Consider the following 23184-nt stretch of genomic DNA (forward strand, 5'->3'; position numbering starts at 1 on the left):
TCGGGGCGGTTGAGGTGCCTGATAAAGACGCAATTCGAGTGAAAAGGCGGGATCGTGGCGAGGGGGTGCCAGAGTGACTTCTGTGGTCGCGATGAAGAGAAGAAACTGTTTGCTTACTTACAGATTTCTTTGGATTGTGTTTCTGTCGTCGTTTGGAAAAAGCTATTAAAAGTAGCCCCATGTGAAAAAGTGAAACCTCCAAAGCCTGCAGTAATTACTTTGCAATGTTATCAATAAATTAAGTCTTTTTCATAGCTTTGTTTTGATTCAGCATCACTGAAGGATTTTCCAGACTGTTTAACCTTAAACAGTCTGTACATTGACTAGGCCTCTCAAAACCCTTCATTTTGCTATTACTGAGAGGGACAATATTATGCAAATCAACATGTTTTTGAGCTTTACATCATGTTATAGTATTACTCCCTCATCACAAACGTACTTGGAATGTTGCCTTGATTCATTCATGCATGTTTGAGAAATTCTTTAATTTCCATGGCAACCATTAAGCTGTGCAAAACGCCTGGGTGGACCTAGCTGTGCCTTCAATTGTGAAGCTCCACCTCAGAGATACAGTTTCTGAGCTTCCGGCTCACAGAGCAGCGACTCCCCCACTCAGCCCCTTCAGACTAGCCAGCAGCAATTAGCAAACACCTGCTGGAGCTGCACATCTGCTAAACTCATTATGCTAGCTACTTCTCAGTACTGGTAAAGTGGTTGTTAAAGGGTTAATAGAGGAGCAATGCTGTGATGATTTCCTAAAGGCAGAGTTTCATTAAGAGCAGGAGTTTTTAAAGAGACAGGCCCAATTTCAAGGCGTTAAATTAGGAAGTAAAATTTAAAATATCTTGCATTTTTATAGCAATTGAAGTTAACACTTGATTGTGCTACAAAATGGCACCTCGTGGCTAGAAAACACATTATACTGACCCTTTGAAAATGTTACTTTTACCAAAGTTGTACTTTTGAAACACTAATCTTGATCTTATGTGATGCCGTCTGTTCTGTAGATGTTTTTCTGGGTTCCTTTCTTACTTCCTAGATGAATTGTTCACATACTGTAGGACCAAGTTGGCTTGGAAAGCTTTTTTTCTCTCTTTCTTGAGAAATGAAATTGTTTTTTTCTATATACTCAGGTTATCTTTGATATTAAAATGTGGTTGAGTGAAACGTTTACTTGTGACAAAAAAAAATTCCAATGCAACTCTGTATAGGGGCAAACACTTCTTAACTCTCAGTGTACAGACCACTTAGGTGGCAAAATTTATTTATAAACCGTTTTTTAAATTAAAAAAAAAAAAAAGTTAGCCAAATATTTCTTTATTGCAGTATCTGCAGTTTTTCACTGAATGTGGACTTTCTCTATTTTCACAGCAGGAAACCAAAACAAACCTCACCTGTTCTCTGCACATAGAGTAGTTACATGAGGCAGAGTTTCCATGGTTTCGGGGGAAATTGTGGTTTGGTGTTGGCCCGACTTAGTCTTGCAGGTGTGTGTCTGCCTGAAAACGCTGCAGCTGCAGAAAATACGTGACCCACAACCCCAAGGCCAAACCTGAAATCAGATTCACTGGGTCCTTCCAAGCTAACTTTGCAGCAGATGTGAGAACCTCACTCTGAGTAAGACACAACTGAACCATGTCAGTCATTAACTAAAGTGCATTTCCACTGAAAGCTCAAGCTGCAATGAAAATGCTTTTTTTTTTTTTTTTTTAAAGCTGTTTAACCTGTTAATCCACACCCATTATTGGGATCAGATGAGGGCATGTCGTAGGTGCAGTTGCAATTGTACTACACTGAATCTGACATGTACCGTCTAAAAACACACTCCTTAAGTTTATTTACATTTTTGTTACGTTACAACCACAAATATGGGAGTGTGCTACTATGTAATCTGATGAAACAACACAAAGGGACCCAGAAGTCTTTAAAAAGTCTTAAATTCATGTAGCCAAAATTAAGATCTTTAAATGCCTTAAATTAATTTTATAAAGTAAGTCGACCTTTAATACATTAATCGCATGTCTTAACAAGAATACATTATGTATGTAATATTTTAATTTTGCAGGACTTATCTGTCAGGTAAAAGTTTGACTCACACCCAGACATCTCATGGGACTCCGCTGTGGTCCAGGCTACTGCTAGTTTACTGCTAATACCTTTGCTAGCTTGCTAACATTCCTCCGTTTATCAGATTTAAGTAAGTTCATATTTATCGCAAGTTGGCTGGACGAAGTTCATACATTTCTGGTTGGCTTTAAATCCCATTCATTCTTACATTTCAGTTGGTGAAATCTGCAGAAACATAAAATTCCAACGAAATGTATTTGAAGTTTGTTCTTGTGACACTTCAAAATGTACATTCCTATTTTTTCAAATCACGCTTTGTGGAATTGATTTCATTGTAATGGTAGCTCTCCAAGTAGGAGGATGTAAAAAAAGAAAAGAAAAGAAAAACTTTTGTAGTAGAACGCAATAAAGCTCTCAAAACAGGTTTCAGCTTCTTTTCCCCTAGCAATGTTTTTGCTGAAAATGATGCAGGTGTTACAGACAGTTCCTCCATCTTGACTACAATAGCAACCTGAAAACCACCTGAAAGAATTCTGCTCTTTCAGCAGGCTTATCTGACCTGCAATGAACAGGAAACTGGGAGCAAATTTACTGTCAGGCACCATAATGAAGGCCTGTCCAGTTATTTCCTATTTACCCGAGACATTTTGGAATTAAAGAGCACAAGCACTGCGGTTTCTGCGAGACCACCCTCATTAGTTTCCTTTAAGGACGAGATCCCTGCCAAGGTTGCAGCCTGAGAATCCTGAGCTTAACTGTCTTTACCTCAAAGGCGGCTCCTGAGTGTTGACACAACATGGTTTTCAGAGGGATTTGTGGCATTGTGGGAAACACAAGTTCTTCCTTTCTCATAACTCCTCTTGAAATCTGTTTCTTCGAGCCGAGTGAGGCCATCTGTGATGAGCTTCTTGTGTTTAGGTATGCTCACTGTTCTGATATAATTTGGAATAATCTGTATGCTGTTGTAGCTTATCTCTTTAGCCGTGCTAGCAGTAGATTAGCAGCAAATGTATCTAACAAGCTCACCCTTGTACAAATAAAGCATGCTGAACTCTATGTTTAAACCTGTTTTGTTCTAACTGAGCTTTCATGAGTCTGAGGACTAGTAGCTTTTTTTTTTAACAGTTTCTCTTTAAAGAAGCCGTTTTTGTTTTCAAAGGCCTGTGATCTTGATTGACGCCTGCGGTGCAGATTTAACTTGCTCTACAGTTAAAACTCAATTTTCAACTTTCAATGTACTACTGGAGGAATGGTCTATTAATTGAGAGTAAGATTTAATTGCCTGCTCTGTAAACAACTTCTAAAATTCTACCGGAGTAATTCAGGTCAATGGGAGGAAGCCCAGATGGAGCACTGGAGGGAGATGAGAATCAACCAGAATTACGCATAGAAAGGCAATGGCAAGGCTAAAATCATCTAAGAAAAGTTTTTTTTAACTGTTAAATGTAATATTAACCATTTAAAAAGTCACTGTATGAAGTCACATCTTTCTGGAAAAGAAATTTGCACAATAAAATAATTCATACTGCTTTATACAAAATAGCAGAACTAAATGGTTCCATCAAGTAAAACATTTTCTCAAAGGAGGATGTTTTTCTAAAGTGGGGCCAAAACGAAAAAAAAAGATGTTGTGTTTTGTAACAATTTCAGAATTTCTTGCCCCACTTTTTTTCACCCTGAAAATACAGAACATTTTCAAAAGGTCCAGTTAGAGCCAAGCAGCTTGCGGTTTCGCTTTTCTGAGAAAGCAGTTGCCTCACTCCTTTCGCACAGTCGGAACTTTGTTGCAGCGGTGTGAGTGTCGGCTGCAAAAACAGTGGAAACGTTTGGATCGGTCTGAACGACGTTACCTGTGACCTGACGATAGTGAGACCACATTACCGTGATCAAACCGAGGGGCGGAGGGAAAAAAAAAACGAGACGGTTACATTTCACTCGGACGCTCGTCTCTCCTCCGCGGCAACGTCACATTCTTGACCTTAAACATGCGCGCAACCATATCAACCACTTAGAATAAAATATGTGCTGAACTTTTAAGGGCTCTAAATGCTTGACTGTGGGGGGAACAAAGTCTGCACAGTAGGGGATTTTAGGCAGTTGAGTGCAACTGTACATCTTCTAAAAAGAAATGATTAGATTCTTCACACCTTCACTGTATTTGTACTCCTAAAATGTGAGGAAGTTTCCTAAAATTTCCTCGCATTTTGTCCAATCACAACCACAAACTTTAATATTTACAGGAGACAAACCAAAACACAGCAACACATAATTGTGAAGTTACAGAAAATGTGGTTTTCCAGATGTCTTAGTCTGATAAAGACAACACACATTCATTCAAACATCCACTGGATTGTGTTCTAGAAGAAGATCCACACTTCACTTATTCACTTAGCTACTTTTTAGGGTTGTGTGCCTGTCATGTTACACATAATAAATCATTCATTTTATTTGTTAAGCAAAACAACAACAACAAAAAATCTTAAAAGTGTGTCGGATAATTATTCTCATCCCATCTTAGGCCATACTTTTTAGAACACCTTACCTTTTAGAAAATGCATCAACCATCTTGACACTAAAACCTTTGACTGTACTTCTTTACAAAATGGCTTGAATTCAGTCACACTGGATGAAAAACTTTTACGTTTTGGATATAAGCTAGACTTTGACTGGGCCGTTCGATCTCATGACAAACGCTGTGATCTAAACCAGGAGTGTCGAACTCAATTTTCATTTTGGGGCGTATCCAAAATCTGACTGTTTATTTAAAGGGCTGGTTGTGCCAGAATATATTGATAAAGCCAATTAAACTGTTAAGGTATCAATAAATAGCTGCTCCTCCAGGATTTTGTGATTGTTTTAGTGTTTTTTTTTTTTAATTTGCAGATTTTGTCACAAAAATTTACAAATATTTGTAAGAAATCTTTACGATAGTTGTGCTAATGTATGATGCTAAATGTGTCTTTTTAATTACTCGCCGTATCCATCTACGGACTGTCACTTGACATCAAGTGAGGCTGAGGCAGCATTCACTTAAACTCAACGTTTTAGACCAATTTTGAGAAAAAAAAAGTGTAGATTTGTTGATTTTGTGTGAATTTATTGATGTAATTTGGAGTCTAGAGGGCCACAATAAAAAAAGCCACTATGGGCCAGATTTGGCCCCCGGGCCTTGAGTTTGACACATGTGACCGTTCCTCTGCAGCTCTCTGTTCATGGCCGTTCTCTCCCAGAAAGGAGAACCTCCATTCCCATTCTACAGTTCTTCCCGTTATTGGTGCACCGTTTGACTTTGTCTGAAAATTAACATTTCAAAAATATTCAGATTTTCATTCTTTTTTTTTTTTATATTCACAAAGTTGGGTAATGCAGAACCGCCACATGGGAATCTGAAGCCAACCAGAGATGGTACTAACTGTTCTCTCTAATTCTCACAAATTGCACGTTAGGAAGAGGAGCCAAGCATAAACATGTCATTATTGAAGTCACACAAAAGGAGAGATTAGAGGTGCAGTCACGTAATCTCCTCCGAGGCTGTTTTCGCTCAGTCATCATCAATGATTAAAACATAAGGGCAAATAAACATAAGTACAAACTGTTTAAAAAAAAACACTCTAATTTCTGTTTAAGGTTTTACTAATAATTCACCACCAGTGGTGACTGATTCACCAACGATGCCCAATCACACAGGCTGTTGATTTGTCAACACATGTCTGCGCGGACATCAAATGATCAATTTGTTCTTGCTGCTGAGTCATGATTTGTGTGCTTTATTTACATTATTTTTTGCTTCATAAAGTCTGAACAAAATACCCTCCTTTTATTTACAAGGTTCAGATTCAGCAATAGAGGGCAAATGGTTAGCAGGTGCAGGGTTAGAGTTTGAACTTTAAGCTTTAGCTAGAGCCGTTCTATATTAACCCTGTGCGTTAAAAGAGAAGGTCTCGGACAACGTAACTGGAAAAAATACAAAAAAGAAAAAAAAAATCAGTGTGGCTGAGTCAGCTACCAGGTGACAAGACTTTTTTTTTTCTCCCCCCCTTACCACTTGCTAACATTTTCACAGCTGCTGTAAGAAAAAAAAACAAGATTATTACTGGAACATTGGGTCTGACGAAGCAAAATAAGGTCCCTGGCAGATAGTAATGTGTTTGCCTTCACCTCAAGGTGAGCAGACAGTGGAAGACGCCAATCTGTCTGCGACCTGCTGGCAAACTTTTTTTTTTCCAACTGAGTTCAGATTGACCGACCTCTGAAGCCCAATGTGGAAGTATTATTTTGTTTTTTAAGGGGAGAAAACATAATTAAAGCAAAGAAAAAGAAAAAAAACAACAGGTCACAAAGTCCTTAATTTTAGGTTTACATCTATTTAAAGTGAGTCTTGTCAACAAACAGGTTTTAATGCATTTAAAGCGAGGGAAAGTACTAATTATGATGCGTTAGAGTCTCTGTCAATGCTAGGTTACCACTGGCTCTGACATGCATTAAAGACTCAACAGCCATTTCAGTAACTGGAACTGCTTTGTTATGCTTGGGTAAAAAAAAAAAGAAAAAAAAGTGAGTTGAATCTGTTTTCTGATTAAACAAAGTGCTAGATTTGAACTTTGACAACAAAGTTGGACATTTATTTTTCTTTTAATTGATAACCCAGAGTACAAATTAAGCATGTCTACATTGTAGCCAATTGCTAATGATTACTCAACTAGATGAATTGTATCCATTTTACATGTACATTATATTCACCAGGTTACATTTTATTAATAAAATGGAAGTACAAAACATCTACCCAATGAGCAGAGCATTAACACCGAGATGAAAGCGAGAGAAATCTTATTTCTGGGTGTGAATTGGATCCGTTTGTCTTGTTGAAAGTGCTGAGTCGAAACTGTTTATTATTTAATAAAAGTAGAACACTTTTTTTTTCGGACCTGTGAAGGTGACCTCGTTTCACCTCTAATGCTCTTTGCTTTGGCCCATAGGTTGGACAAAGAAGGCGTTTAACTTTTCTATTCTGCAATGAACTAAAACTAGATTACTTCATTAAGATAAATCTGCTCAAGCTGATTTATTTTCCCGTAACCCACCGGCTTTTAAGTTTGCCACACTGTGGGAAAAGCACATGTCCTCAAGCAAACAGGTGCTGGTATGGCAGGCTATTTGGACATAAAATTGGTTTCGTCTGAGCATCTGTATTTACATTCCAGACAAATAAAAATGGGTTTTTGACTAGACACAGCTAAACTGCCACATAGCTGTCCAAACAGTTGCCTGAAAAGTTTTGGGTTTCCTGCACAAAATTGCCATAATGTGGAAAGAGCTCGGCAGTAAGGAATATGCCATTTTCCATTCTGGAATTTTGACTTGTGTCATAATAACAGTTAATCTCTGTTAGTTTCGTGATATTTTTTGCTTTCAGGTTTTCTGCAATTTCATTTGTGCTAGTTTAATTTATATATCTAAAAATGCAGTTAATATATTGTTAGTTATAATGTCACTCACGATGTCTTTAATTGGAATTATGACTAGTCAGAACAAATAGTGCCATATCTTAAAATTAGTTTGACAAGTCACAATTGTTGATATCTGAAATAAGTGTTACAGACTGTCAGTGATTAATTGCAGATATGTGTTAATTTAAGGCTTCCATACAGATTAATGGTAAATCTGACATAATTTCTACTAGTCATAATGTAATTAAAGATATCTCAAATAGGTAATCTATTTTTAATTTACTAATACGGGTATAGTAAAAAAAAAAAACAGTCTCAAGATTTCTGGAACGGATGTGTAGGTAAACCGATTTTATGTCGCAACGGCCGGCCATACAATCTCGCGATACGTGACGTGTGACGTCTATGAGATAAAACTCGAAGCCGCGTGGTGCGCACTCAAGGGCATCCGGACCGGCGCGCGAGAGACAGAAGCAATTCGATAACGGACCGCACAGGTTTCCTCGTGTCCGGGACTGTCACTGTAGTTCTGCGCCGAAGTGAAGGTGGGTGTCTTTATTACCAGTTAATAAACACCAGCTGTTAAAGCCTTGTGCTGGAGTCGACACAGGTTCAAATGTTGGCGCTTGGAAAAGTCAAACCCCCACTTTTTTATGAATCAGTTAAAGTAGTAAATTATAACAATAATAATAATAATTGCCTAGCTGTTTTAAAATAGCATGTTAAATGAGGAAGTTCATAATGCCATGCATAGCATTCATTCATTGTACAGTGAATATGAAGGTGGCTGCTCGCTCTAACATACTCGCTGCCTTCCTGCTTCCGAGTGCGCACTATCAGCCTTCAGGTTGTCGTGGTGCCAGCGTGTGGGACGCCATAACTGAGGAAGCAGATAGTCACGTTCAACAGCCCCCATCCTCTCCCATGCCAACTTGATATTGTACTGATATAGCGCAACTAAAGTCGGCTTCAGCTTCCTTCACAGACTTGACACAGATGGGCAGCGCTGTCCCGGAAGTGCCTAGTGTCCACTGCTGGAACCTCACGACCACGCTCTCTTTTTCAAATTTAACTTTTTTTAAATGTAGAGCAGTAATGCATCTACTTGTATCTTAAGGCAGCCAGGTAAATGTAATGAAGCCAGTGTAGTAGGAGTTTTCTGGGTTTTTTTGTTTGTTTTTTTCGTTCATTGTGGGAAAAAAAGCTGTAAAATGTGTAATTTCAGTCTAAAACGACCTTTAACATTATTCTAACAATGTAACATTGCATTCAGCTGGAATGAAGTAAAATTGCTCAATCATCAGATATAAAAAAAACTTGCAACAAAACTATCAATTTGTTGCTACATTTTATGCAGCCCTGCAGTTTGGGATTTGATCGCCCCAGTCTCCTGGTTCTGACTTTTTTTTTTTCCTCAGGGTTTACTTGGAGCTTTCCTCCAGTGTGACTCTCACATGATTTACCACCACACAATGACTGCTATGCACCCCTCACCCTCCGTTTCTTTTTTATATCGAACACAGTCATCTCCCCCCCTCTTCACCACCTTTCCTGATATTTCCTCTTTCGTCTTCTACTGAGCAAAAATTGAGCACCTCGTTTGTTCAACATTTGATTAGCATTTGTTCAATCTCATCTCTGGAACATTAACACGCAGTAATTAAGATTTTATGTTTTCCCAGCAAAGATATTGAATCTGCATGTGTGATTTATTATGATTTATGTGGAACAAATAAGTGGATCATTACATTTATTGTTGTTTTTTTTTACCTTCATGTATTGCTTCATACATGTCAAACTTTTTTTTAAAGGAGAACACAGGACATTGTGTCGAGACAAATATTCAGCTGCCTCTGTTACATCTTCAGGGAATTCATGGGTGTAGCGTTTCCTCATGCCTTTACACAACTAGTAAGACAATGATTTTTTTTTTATTTTTTATATTTCTTCCAGTAAGCAAGTACTTGAAGCCTGTTCCTGATGGGAAGAAGTGCTGTGTGTCGCAAAATTTCACGAAAGGAAAGATAAATAAACATTTATGTATTTAATAGACTTGATTTATTGCTGCAGAAATCATTAATTGAAGGTGCATCTTTTTAATTTTTTTGACCTGCTAATTTTGATCAACTCAGATTTTTGTTGCTAAAAACAAATACAAGAAAAATGAGAAAAATGCACTTTAACGGAGAAGTATTAGGACGAGCAGTGTTTATAAAAGGCACTCATTTAAGTACATATCGATGCATTAATGAGTGAAAATGATAGTTTTTAGTAACAAAGCTGATGAGCACCATGAGAAAAAATCCACATCTCTTTTCTGACTGGTGCTTTTCTATTAATAGTTGAACATGTAATGGGTTTAGTTGTGACAAATAATCTTTAATTTCACTTTTAATTCTTATCCTTTCATAATATTATGACCAAACTCTGTTGCAACCGTTTTTTTGGTCGCTTACTAAAACCAAAGCAGTTTAGCTACTTTTTAATCCCATCTGATCCCGCTCAGCGCGGCGCTCCCCGTATCTGTTCACTTCAAGAGAGGAAAGAAAAAAAATTCTAAAACGTAACCTGTAAAGTCTCAGTAGAAGAAATGAACAGCTGTTTGCCTTTTTGTGTTTCCATTTTAAAAACCTTGACTACATGCTAATTTCCTGCCAAAGCTCGGAGGAGCGCTGCGCTCCGCCAAGGGTGGGACTCGATTTTTATCCCGCTATCTGGCACGCACACACACGTGTCCGAAAGCTCTTGAAATCGGCTACCAATTAAAAAAAAAAAAAAAAAACAAGCTGCAAGGGTTTAAGCTTTCTGGTGAAGCACAAACAGACGCTTCATGTTTGCATACGTTTGAATGCACAATGAGATCTTTTTTTCCAGTTTTTGTTATCCATAGGTTTCAGCGTCTGAAAAAGAGCAGTTTAATTTGCCAATCTGATTAACGAATTAGCCCCGAAAAGTCCGGTATGTTTGGTATGTGAGATTAGAGAGGGGCTTTGCCCACCTTGGAGGGTAAATCCAGATTTCCGGTTCGTCTCATCCATACCTGCTACCACTTTTTCAGCCACCGTCTTGACGAAGAATCCAGTCTTTTCCTTGGTGATCTATACAACTAATTTCTAGTTGCTTATGAGAGAGGAGAGGTCATCTCCATGGCAACCATGCAGGTCAGAAAGAAGGTCAAGGTTGCCCTCCCTGCCGAGCCAGACTCTAAAGTTAGCTGTGCTTCACAATACCTACAATAACAAAGTGTTTCCAGAGTGAGGCGCTTCCCTTTTTGATCCAGCCATGCAACGGACTCGTCGGTGGACGTTGAGTATTTTTATCCGTTCTTCTTTTGGAAGAGGAAACGTTGGGTGTTATGGTTCTGCCGTAGTATCGCCGTCTGCTTCTGCTAGCCATTGATTCAACCTCAAAGTTCCTCATACAAAGTTTGAATATGGAGCAACCTATTGGCGCAGTGTGATAAACATGAGTGAAAATACTTTAATAGAAAATGTAAAACATGACTCAAATTCTCTTATTTAAAACAGGAAAGCTTTAGTTATACCTACTGCTGCCATAATATCTATAATAATCCTTAGTATAGCTTAATCTGGTTTAATAATGCTTCCACAAGTATTTATGTTCACTTTGTGAACCATGAAATTATGCTACATTTTGTTTTCAGTGTGTTTTGCATGGAGTTTGATAACTTATTGCTGCGATTCACCTTCTAGAATAACTTTACAGTTGGTCTTAAACTCGTATGTCAAAAATTAAGGCCTTAAAATGTCTTGACTCCATTTTTAAAAGAGTAAATTGGCCTTAAGAATGTTAATCACAGGTCTTAAATTTTGTAGTGGCAGAACTATTTAATCTTGCATATTCTGGGCAGTATATGTATTTGTGCTGGACTTCTCTGTCGCATAAACATTTGAAATGCACACAAACATCATCCTGTTCTGTGACTTGAAGTGGTTGAGGCTCCTGCTAGCTCCATCTTAAGTCCAGCCTTAAATCTGAGTTGGTGTAACCTGCAGAAACTCTGCTGCTTGACCTTAAACTGCGGCTGTAAAACCGTTCAATTAAAGAAAGACATCAACACTTATTTAGTTTCCACACAAACGGCCATATGTAAGCAAGGGGACGTCTTTCAGCCAGCTGACTGGCAGTGTGGAGCAACATCTGGATTCTTATGTTCTCTGTAAAAAAGAAAACTTGCATCTTTTACTGCAGACAAAGAACATTTTGTGGCCATTAAACCATTTTAAATAACTTTTATTCCGTTTACCCTACATGGCAGTAACTCAGTAATTGTATTTGACTAATTATCCCCCTTTAAAAAGCCAAACTGATTGGTTTTAATCAACGTTGGAAGTGTGCTGCTGCTGCTGAATCCTATTGTTTACTCATCGCTGCAGACGCGTAACCTTCAGTTATGTTTTCACACGTACGGCGAAGGGTTGAAACCGCTTCAGTGACCTTACCGAGACTTTGAAAAACACGTGGCGTTCTAGAGATTTTACTGTTTGTTTGCTCTTCAGGGTGAGCCAGAGGGTCAGAGGTCACGGCCTTTGAACAAAGATTGTTGTTTAAGCCAGTTTTGTTTGCTTTTGATTCCAACAGCCCTTTTTTCTCCCCTGAAGGATTTGATCACCTGTTTGTTTAGAATGAGACATAAATGTGGCTGCTTGTTGTTGAGTAGATGTAGTAGGATGATGATAAATGCTCAATTAGGGAAGATGACATAGGGAAGCATTTTGTCTGTTTGTTTTCTAAACAGCTTAGCATAAAACCACCAACTCTCAAAGTAAATAAAATAATTTTTTTTTTGTGTAAATATTGCAAAAGAATTTTAATGTCTGCTCCGACAGAATGCAGATTTTTTTTAAAAACATTTTTTTTTAGCTAAATACGACGGACACATCTGTGTTCCTGGTTTGATTGCAGCGCTTCATGTTCCCAAAACAAGGATGTTTTTAAATGTGATAATCTGGTCGTGTTTTGTCTTTCTGACCTCCCCTGTCCTCATAGGAAAAGGAAAAAAAAATGGCGGTGGAAGGTCATGAAGAAGCCGAGCGGTGTCTGATTGCAGCGAATCCCTGAGTGCTCAGAAACTCTATATCACACCCATATTTATTTATTTATTTACTTATTTTTCAGTTTTTCGATCGGCTCAGAGGAGAATGATCTGCCGGGCTCTTATTCCTCCTCGTATTGATATTTCATAAATAAAACTGATCCTCTGCTTGAACCGGCTGATGATTTCTCCGGTCCGTTTCTGGACTCTGCCGGTGACTGAGTTCACATCGTAGCGCCGGGTCCGCGCTAACCTGAGCAGCACACTGCTCTTTTGTGTTCAAAAGCGGGGGCTTTCTTCCAAGCTGGCCTCACAGGAAAACCCCAGGGATGTTTTAACAAGAGGTGGGGACACCTTCTTTGGAAACAGAACTGTTCCCTGAGTTTTAACAGGAAAGTGAACTGAAAGTGCTAAAAGATAAGTGAAAATCTAGACGCAGCAGAAGCGGCTCGTCGACTGTTCTGCAGAATTAAGCAGGTTTTGACAGTGATACAACGTAACTCTATTGTTTTCAGAGTCTGGGAATCTAAAAGTCTTACTCTGTGTTTTTTGGTTTAGAGTCCTGAGAAGCAGCAATGGAACAAGCAAGGTCAACAATATCCAAAATTGTAAGTATTGTATCTGAACTACTAACTTGTCGACATTTGATCAGATTTCATATTCATATTGTTGCTACCTCTGAGAAAACTGCAACACGCCTAAGCTGGGAAAGTGATGAATCTGGAGAAATTAGCTGTTTTTCTCAACTCTAGTTTGGTTTGATATTTTTTTCATACATGAATGTATTAATAGAAAAACCAGACGGAAAGCCAGATAGAAATGAATCACAAATTAATTTTACTGTGCAGATTTTCCAAGTTTCCTTTTCTGGGGAATTGCAGGTTATTCAACATCTCTCGGGATCCTGCTGCGCATTCACAATAGTTTGTCAGACCAGAATAGAAACTAAAACATTCCGTCAGCCAAGGCAAAACCCTAATCCACAAGGTTTGGGAAAAACACTAAGAACAGGGCATCCTCACACCTTTAAAAAGTTTTACATTCATGTGTCAGAAAATAAGACCTTAAAATGTCTAAAGTTTATTAAATAAAAATTTTAAGTTGACCTTAAATACATTAATAACTGATCTTAAATTTTGACATTGAATGCAGTTTAATACATTTTTTCACATGGGACTTTTTCCGTCATGTGAAAGACCGATTCACACTCTGACACCTTCATTCTGTGACTCGAGGCACTTGAGGCCACAGCTAACGTTGCTAGCTACTTATCTGCACTTACCCCATCGTGGGTAAGTGCAGATGTAGAATTTTTGTTGTGATACGGGTCTTAAATTTCAGTCATGGTGGTCTTTAAAAGTCTTAAATTCATGCCTCTAAAATTAAGGCCTTAAAAATGTATTTGAATTATTAAATAAAGTTAACTTGGTTAATTACAGGTCTGTTGATGTGGCAGGACTACTTAATCTCATAAATGTAGTTTTTTGGGGGGTTTTCCAAACGGGACGTTTCTGTCTGTGTAAAGTTTGAGTCACCTGCAGATATCTACATCGAGGCAAAGCAGACTACTGCTACCTAGCTGCTAATATACCCTTGCTAGCTATTTTTTCCACATCCATCATGAGTAACTGAAAACGTCACCCATGTATCGGATTTTGTACATTTCTGTTGCATTACAGGTCTTAAATTTTATTTATAATTGTTTTTAAAAAGTCTTTAATTTGAGTTGGTGAAACCTGTGGACACCCTGAAAAAAAAAGAACATGACACTGACCTTTTCTAACCCATACAATGCTTTATTATTATGATGATGATGATGAAGTTGAAACAAGCTGATTTGTGCAGCTGAAGTGTGCTGTACTTCAATTCTACCCAGATTGTACGTTTGTCGGACAAAAAAACAGACGATGTCTGAGTTTAAGACGAACGAGGGTCGGCAGGGCTCCAGGCTTCCTCTGAGGGTTTTCCAGCTGGTGTAACACAAGCTAACCCTAATCCCTTTTGTTCCCGCCTTTTCTTGTCGTTAACCAGTTTAACGGTGAGCCTCACACCTATACCCGCTTCAACCTGACCCAGAACATGGAGGGCGACACCAGCCAGGTGGAGATGAAGCTGTCGACGGACGAGGAGGCTGTGGAGAACGGCGTGGGAGACCATCGTCATCATCACGGCACCAACGGCAGACCCTACACGGTTCAAAAGATGCAGCGCACGCCCAAGAACTTGTGCTACATGGCGTGTGGCATCCTCCTCATCTTCATCATCGGTAAACTTGAGGCACTAAAGCAGGAATGTTAGACGCACCGATCCGGTTTTAGTATCTGTATTGGTCCTGATATTGATGAAAATTCTAGATCAGGTATCGCGACAATGTGCTCGGTCTATAAGAGCAAATCTATTCAGTCTAATTCTATGGTATGTGCTCTGAGTGATGTACTTTATTTATTTTACGTTATATTTAGAATTTCTAATTGTATTTGCTAAACCGTTTGTTGTAGTTCAATATTTACATTTGTCAACCTGTTATTGCCAGTTTATTATTTTTAATTTGCTGTTTGGCTTCTAATTCCACTGATTGAACAAATTAAAGTTTTGTTGTTTTTACATGTTTGATCAAGATTGTGAAGCTATTGGTGTATTTAATTCAGCACATTTATGTCTGTTTAGGAAAAGAAACGAAACATTTCCAGTAGGGATGGATAATAAATCAATAACAATATGCAATCGTGATAGAAAATATTAGTAGACATTTTAATGATTTCACTGAAGTCAGATTTAGAACCTCATTCTGGCTATAAATCAGCTAGATGGGAAAGGTAGGTGGCATCAGCTAATTCGCTCTGGTAACCTAGCAACAACCTGTTAAACAACTGGCGCAGCAGCAGTTCAAGGTTTTGCCACCGTGCCTCAAACCTGCTTAAAAATAGAAACGGCATGTTGTGAAAAATGGCTGAAACGGGAATCGTCACGCCATCTGTTTTAGTATTTCAGATATAAAAAAAAAACGAAAAACTGATCAGTATAATATTGACTTATTTGAAAGTCTGGTATTGTGATACAGTTTTCAGCCTCGTCGTCCGGCCCTAGTTTTTAGTCAGTTCATCAATTTCTTCCTGTATCGATACTAAACCTCAGATATTGGTATTGAAAGTGGAAAACGTGGAATCATTGTTACATTTCTTATGCCATTTTAGTTTTCTTTATGCATTTTCTTTAAACCCGAATCCACTGGCTTCTTCCAGGGTTCTTGATCGGCTACATGACTAATAAGAAGAAGGAACAGGCTCCCGTCTGCTCGTCCTCCATCAGCATCGACGATAACGACATTCCCCACGAGACGGGCGCCGCGCCCCTCATGGACTGGGACGATGTCAAAAAACTCCTGACTGAAAAATTCTCTGGCACCAAACTAGAAAAAGTTTTGAGGTGATCAGAAAAAAAAAAACAAAAAAACTTGAACTGTTGTTTTCATTGCATCCCAGGTGTGTAACTGTGTTTCTGTCCTCTTGTAGTGAGTTTGCCCAAAGCAGCCACCGGGCCGGCACTCCTCAGGACGAATCCCTGGCAAACCGAGTTCTCCAGAGGTTCAAGGACAACAGCATGAAGACCTGGACGGACGAGCACTTCATCAAGGTCCAAGACCCGCCGGCAGCCGGCTTCAACAAGATCGTCTTCAAGAACGGGTCAGAGGACCGTCCCAGGGGATTCCTGTCCTACAGCTCTGTCGGATCAGTACAGGTAGGCAACAAAACGGAGAGAAAACCCTGAAAATGCCCAACACTTGCGGGTAACCAGAACGCTGCTGCGCTTCTAGGGCGCGGTGCTGTACGCTCATTACGGCGACAACGACGATTTCCGGGCGCTGCAGGACAAAAGCGTCAACATGAACGGCAGAGTTATGCTGATCAGAGCCGGAAAGATCAGCTTCGCCGAGAAGGTGACCGGTTTAAAACGACAGCTACTTCCTCATCTGTTACGTAATTATTTTGGTTGTTTTTGAGTCAAACACATTTTAGATCCTGGTTTCTTTGTGATTCCAGGTGGCCAACGCCGCCAGAATGAACGCCTCTGCTGTTCTGATCTACGCAGACCCGAGTGATTACAACATCAAAGAGGACACCGAGCTCTACGGACATGTGAGTGACGCACCTGATGCTAAATCAGTCCATTTAGATGAAATCTCAGAACAATGCAAAACCATCATATGGGTCTCTTTAAACCTGCTGCTCAGTCATGCACAGAGATCACTAAGTTGATATTTTCCCAGCAGCCACGTCCTGCTGGGAAATGACATCAGCATCTCTTTAAGGCTTATCAGCAGAAGGCAGCATGAAGGCTCTAAAGCTTTCTGGTAGACGGCTTCGTTGACTCCACAAATAATCTTCATCCTGAATCTGGAACCTCGATTTCTTTTCATCACTAAATAAGTTATTTTTCTTTAGCCCAGAAGAGAAAAAAACCCCTAGAAAGACCAATTCGAGCACAGGTCACACTTTGTGAATCTCTTTGAAAATCTTGAAGAAACTTTGCTTCACAAGCCTCACTTGCAGCCACAACTTTTCCTTCCACTCAACTTTCCATGAATGCACTTGAATACAGACGTTTGTGAGCAGCCAGCTGTTTTTGGCTCAGCCCCCTTGTGCAGAGCGTTCTGTAAAGGCATCCTATTACTTCATAGGCCAAACACCTAACATTCATGTACATAAAACCAATAATAAATTGTTTATAAGTAACAGAATTTGAGATTCTTTTAGTTGTGAGACGACATAATCAAAATTAGCAGAATTAGAATAGAGTATGCAATTATGCCCATTTAATCCATTTTGAGTTTTACTTTGCGTTTCTGATGCTGTTTATTTAGTTGAGTCCTTTTTTGGTGTTTTGTCTTGAATGGCTTAAATAATTTCTACATTGGGCAATTATTTTATTTCATTTATTTATATTAAATGTATATAAAAAAAATTTAATCAAGATAGCTTGATTTTTTTTCTCCATGGAGGAAGTTTATGAAGCCATCAAGGGGCCGCAGCGGTTTGGTTGATACTAGAGCGCCCTCTGGTGGATATGTGCTTCCATCTGTTCTTCTTGTAGTTTAGCGCTGCGTTCAAATCAAACACACTTTGCGGGTCAGAAACGTGTCCAGTGCTTTTAGTTGGATGCTTGTGCACTTTGAAGCCAGATGATTGAAGTCACTACAGCTGTGCTTTGGGAGGAACTTCTTGTTCTTTTTTTTTTTTTCTCTTCTGTTTTTTTTTTCTTTTTTTTGTACAATGGTGGATGAAATATCGAAGGTGTCTTGGCTGTATTTACTGAGAAGAAGACAATGTCGTCGTCTGGATTTCACCAGATAATTCAGAGGTGTTGTAAGCTTTTTCACGTTCGCGCTGATGAGGATCACTTTCAGACGCTCAGATCACATTTGGTCTGAATTCAGCACAGGACTTTAGCTCTACGCTCATAGGAAATATCAGTGTTGTATACGCCTCTTGTCCTGTGGCTTAATTGGGTGAAAACAGAAGATCAAACGGTGGATGTCAATCAAACATAATCGTAACTCTCGTAATCTTCTCCTGCAGGTCCACATGGGCTCAGGTGATCCTTACACCCCCGGCTTCCCCTCCTTCAACCACACCCAGTTCCCTCCTGCGGAGTCTTCAGGCCTGCCCAAGATCCTGGCACAGACCATCACGTTGAGCGTGGCAAAGAAAATCCTTAAGTAAAGCTCATATCTTTGATTCGTTTAGTTTTTCACATCGATACCACTGAGCTCTGTAACATGTTCCTCTGCGGCTCCCACAGCCAGCTAGGTGGTCCAAAGAGGCCCGAAAGGTGGGAAGGTTACAGCAAATTAGGAGACGAGACTGACATCATCGCTATGGAGGTCAACAACGTTCTCACAGAGAAGAAGATCCATAACGTGTTTGGGGTCATCAAAGGTTTTGTCGACCCAGGTAAAATGAAACTGGAATTCAAGGAGAGAAGAGTCTGTGTGTGTGTGTTTGGAGGAAGTGATCGTCAGGAACTCCTCTGACTTTGTCCAGACCGCTATGTGGTTATCGGCGCCCAGAGGGACGCGTGGGGCCCGGGCTATGCAGCGTCAACCGTCGGCACCAGCGTCCTGGTGGAGCTGGCCCGCGCCATCTCTGACATGGTGAAGAAGGGTGAGCATCGGAACACACTCGGCTGTTTTCTAAGATGTGTGGCTGGAAAACTTCACAAACGAACAAATACAAACCTGTTTTTACAGGCGGATTCAAGCCGAGGAGGAGCATTGTGTTTGCTAGCTGGAGTGCTGGAGAATACGGAAGCATTGGCGCCACCGAGTGGTTGGAAGTGAGGACTGCAAGACATTTTTTTTCCCTGAACTTTTTTTTTTTTACTCGTATAACTTTTAATAAAATATTCGAGTGTTATATCTACCCTAACAGTTGTTTAATCTCACCTGTAGGGGTATTTGTCGTCTCTGAGCATGAAAGCCTTCTCTTACATCAACCTGGATGGCATTGTAACAGGTACTGACTCGGTTTCATATTCAATATATTTAGTGCCCAATATATTTTACAAGCACATTGTGGTGCTGTATAAAGTTTTATATTTAAATAAGTTTCATTTCTTATTTTTAGGTCTGAATGGATTTAAAGTAGCAGCCAGTCCTCTAATGCACACCTTGATTGAAAACACCCTAAAAGAGGTAAACATCCATCAGATTTTGCTTTTATGATAAATTGTTTTTTTTTTATGTATTGGTTTTTATATGCACATATTTTTGTTTTTTTACCCTAATAGGTAAAAATCCGAGATAGCTCTCTTTATAAGCAATTTGCAAAGGACAACTTTGAATCAAATATGTAAGTGTCATAAATGTCAACCGATGACATCAAACTCAACTTCCTGAATGTTTGTTTAACATTAGTGGTATTTTTAATTTGCTCTAATCATTCTTGCCATTTTTGTTGTACAGTCTGGAGCCGATGCGGATGGATAGCTCTGCGTATCCTTTCCTCGCCTTCTCCGGAATCCCCTCCATGTCATTCAGATTCTCCCCTGACAACTTGGTGAGTCGTTCTCGTTCGCCGTAGATCCTTCGTAAAACTCGACAGCTGCTGATGGCGTAGCCTCATGCCTCGTTTCTCCTCTCGTTTTTCCCCTCTCAGAACTACAAGCACTTTGGCACAATGGAGGACACCATCACAAACCTGAACGCTGCCACGTCCAGCCAGGTTCCCCTGCTAGCGGAGACAGCGGGCCGCTTCGCCGGCCTCATAGCTCTGAGGCTGGTCCACGACCATCTGCTGCAGATGGACGTGATGAAATACTACAAGGTCGTTCGTTCTTACGTGTACAAGATCAATGGAAGAGTCAAGGATGTTCTGCGGGTGAGTTGGGTTACGTTTAACTTTTGTTCTCATTTCATTACTTTTTGTTTTATTCTTTTAATTATGCTGCATCCGTTCGTTGTACCAGATGCAACCCCAGCTGTTGCCCAAATCCCTGACGGTGCAGTGGTTGATCTCCGCCATGGGTTCGTACAGCCGGGCCGCCCAGAGCCTACAGAACGACATCCAGAACAGCGACCTTGAGGACATCGAGATGTGCCGCTTCATCAACGACCGCATCATGGCGGTAAGGCCTTCACAGCTCTGTTCCGCATGTCTGTAGGCCCATCAGTTGTTTGACCAAACTGCCTTTTTTGAGTCTGTGCAATCCAGATAACGATTAATCAACGACTAAATTAGTTGACGATTATTTCAACAATCGATTAATCACAATTAATCGTTCCAGCCTCAGTTCAGTAATTTCAAAACGACCCAGATGTGCACCCAATCTGTTTTTACAAACCACTTCAGAACATCCCTTATCTTAGTTTTCCTAATCAGCACAGCCACTTTTAGAACAACCCTTGAACTTTCACAGGTTATTGGCAAATTTGAGTCTGAGCTTTCCCTCCTGCGCCCTCTCTGCAGGTGGAAAGAAACTTCCTGTCCCAGTACGTCTCCCCCAGGCAGAGCCCATTCCGCCACATCCTGGTCGGCTCGGGCCCCCACACTCTCAAAGCTCTCACCAAACACCTGGACGCCCTGAAGACGAACAACCCTGAGGCAAACGCCGAGCTTTTCCTCAATGAGTTCGCTCTGGCAACCTGGACCATCCAGGGCTGCGCCAACTCCTTAGCAGGGGACATCTGGTCTCTGGATAATGAAATCTAAACCGACCAACAGTTGCACAACCTCTAAAAAAAATAAAAAAAATAAATAAGTTTTAACATTTGGAGAAAATAACATGATCCCCCCTTTTATATTAATTAGAGCTTACTTTTTATCCACATGTAACACTTGAAAAACCAAATTTTTGATGCTTTGGTGCTACTAATGACTACTAGAACATCCCAGTTTTACATGGCAGTAGTAGCTAATTGTGTTTTCCTGCGAATGAGCTGAACGTAGAGCATTTCCCAACATCCTAATAGGTCATAATCACTCCTATGACTCAGAGAATTACATCACCAAAGGTCAGTATGATAAACTAATAACTTTTTATCTGTTTACTAAAAATGATTACAATGCTGCTGAAGCCAAATGTTCAAACCTGAGCTGGTTTACGTTGGCAGCTACAGTTTTCTAAAAACATCAGTGAAACTCATCAGTTTCAGAAGGTGCTGAAATCAATTGCATAAAATGAAAATTAAAAAAATTGGAACAACAGTTTCCATGGTGCACAGAGTGCAGCCGTCATCTGCCTCAAAGCTCATGTGACTAAAAAACAAAAAAATAAATCAGGTCCTGAACCCTTCAGGCATCTCAGAGCTAAAACATGCGAACCTTCCCAAAAAAAAAAAGGAAGGTGGAAGGTTCCTAAAAACACATGGCACTGAACCACAAACCGTATGTTTTTATTTATTGTTATTTATTTATCAGTGGCAGGGTTCACTATAAATAGGTTTTTATTGCCTTTTCTTTTTAATTATTTTGTATAATTATCGGGAGCAGTGCCTCCCATAATTATGACAGTTATACTGTCGAAATGACAAAAGCAGCATCTGCTAAAACAGAGAAGCGTAAGCGTGGACCGACGGGGCGGAACCGGACCAAAAACCAAAAACGATCCGTTCTCTCCGCCGCTCCCTCGGGTTCATGCGCTCTTCTCGTCCTCACAGCATTATCGGGAGCAGCGTTTTCCATAATGTGGGAAAAAAAACAGAAGAAGAAGGTAGTTTTTGTCTACCAGCGCGTGTGTCCGTATCGGAGGCAGTGCCCTCCATATTTCACTGTAGGGGTGGATGATTTTTTTTTTTCTTTTTGTAATTATCGGGAACAGTGTTTCCCATAATGTGTAAGTACAGTTGATAGCTATGCATACATGTCGCTTACTCTCCTGTATCCTCTCTCTCTGTGTGTGTGTTGTGTTAATCAAATCAATTTCTTGGCCGACTCGTCTTTTTTTATATATATTTTCGAGCTGATACAGGAAATATTGTGATTTATGCAGAAGTCTGTCACAAACACTTGGGACCCGCGTGGTTACATCACTGGTCTGGTCTTCCTGTGGTTTATTATGATTTTTATTGCTGATTCATTCAATTTGAAAATTCTTTGCCGTTTTCTTTTTGTGCCTTTTTAAGTTTTATAACTTCACTATAAAAATTGAATGTAATTTTAGAAGGTAAAAGGCTTTTCTTGTTTAGGTTTCTTCTTTTTTTTAATTTCTTCTTGCCAGAATCTAAAGTTACTGTTGTAAGCAGCTGTTACAACATCCTGGAATTAAATCTTACATTTAAGATGATTGTTGTGGGGGAAAAAACAACACATTGTTTTATAATAAGAAAGCAAAGATGCCTCTCCACTAAACCAAAACTGACATAAATTGATTTTTAAAAGTTGATAATGGCCCTGATTGAGGCTGCAAATCCAAGCCTGGAAACAAAACCTTCACAAATTCTAGAAAATTTCTTCAATCAATGAATTTGTCTGGAAATTGCTTAACCTTGTTTTCTTTCTTCTGACTGTGTGTAAGCAGGCTTTGCTGGGCATTTTTATTGCAATAAAACTCACTTTACATGTCGTCTTCGCTTTGTTTTTGTTTTTTTTCTTTTTTTACAAGCAAATAATTTGTTTTTTATCCACAATGTAAAATATGAAGATTCTTTGTACAGTTTTGTATTATTTACTGTTCTTTCAGCAAACGGCCATGTTTTGAGTCCATATGCTTCTTAACTATCAACTACTGAATTAGTTGATTATTTCAACAATCACAATTAATCCGACTAATCATTTCAGCCCTAGATTAATCACTAAAACATAATTTTGTTGTTAATGTTGGTGGGTTACCTGATCATTTCATACCTAAAATCATTAACTTATGTTATTTTTGACTTCATCTCCCATTCTGACGGAGAATCTACTAACAAATTGTAGTGGCAAGATTTGTTGGAGACAAAGTAAACCTTTTTGAGTTTGACGGATTCCCTCAACTGGATCAGAAGGAGCTTTGCTCCCATAGACTGCAAACGTTTTAAGGGGGTTTTCTTTTAGTGTTTTGTTCCTAAAAAATAGTCTAATCCAATTGCTCTCTGTAAAAATGGTGTGAGTTTATGTATTTGAAAACAGTGAAACCTGA

At 39.5% G+C, this 23184-nt stretch overlaps 1 protein-coding gene across 2 annotated transcripts; it reads left to right on the forward strand.

Moving 5' to 3' along the window:
• Positions 1–7906: 7906 nt before the first annotated feature.
• LOC103479192 (transferrin receptor protein 1-like) lies at positions 7907–22629 on the forward strand. 2 transcript variants are annotated; one of them, XM_081598354.1, is made up of 18 exons: positions 7907–8059; positions 13129–13178; positions 14602–14836; positions 15813–15996; positions 16083–16308; positions 16385–16507; positions 16611–16706; positions 18147–18286; positions 18370–18521; positions 18612–18731; positions 18818–18903; positions 19019–19082; positions 19194–19261; positions 19357–19418; positions 19532–19625; positions 19725–19946; positions 20035–20193; positions 20535–22629. In XM_081598354.1, the coding sequence occupies exons 2-18, from the start codon at positions 13146–13148 to the stop codon at positions 20775–20777; spliced, it is 2307 nt and encodes a 768-aa protein (XP_081454480.1). In that variant the 5' UTR covers positions 7907–8059; positions 13129–13145; the 3' UTR covers positions 20778–22629. The 2 variants fall into 2 exon arrangements, with proteins under 2 accessions (XP_081454480.1, XP_081454481.1); XM_081598355.1 differs by lacking the exon at positions 7907–8059 and adding an exon at positions 13023–13047.
• The last annotated feature ends 555 nt before the right edge of the window (positions 22630–23184 follow it).

The sequence above is a fragment of the Poecilia reticulata genome, chromosome 17, assembly GCF_904066995.2.
Source record: "Poecilia reticulata chromosome 17, P_reticulata-male-v2, whole genome shotgun sequence".
Taxonomy (NCBI): Eukaryota; Metazoa; Chordata; class Actinopteri; order Cyprinodontiformes; family Poeciliidae; genus Poecilia; species Poecilia reticulata.

Coding starts and splice junctions, on each gene's coding strand:
- LOC103479192 (XM_081598354.1), top strand. CDS start 13,146: ATGGAACAAGCAAGGTCAACAATATCCAAAATT. Junction 16,309..16,384: donor GCTCTGTCGGATCAGTACAG/GTAGGCAACAAA, acceptor CTGCGCTTCTAG/GGCGCGGTGCTGTACGCTCA. Junction 16,707..18,146: donor ACACCGAGCTCTACGGACAT/GTGAGTGACGCA, acceptor CTTCTCCTGCAG/GTCCACATGGGCTCAGGTGA.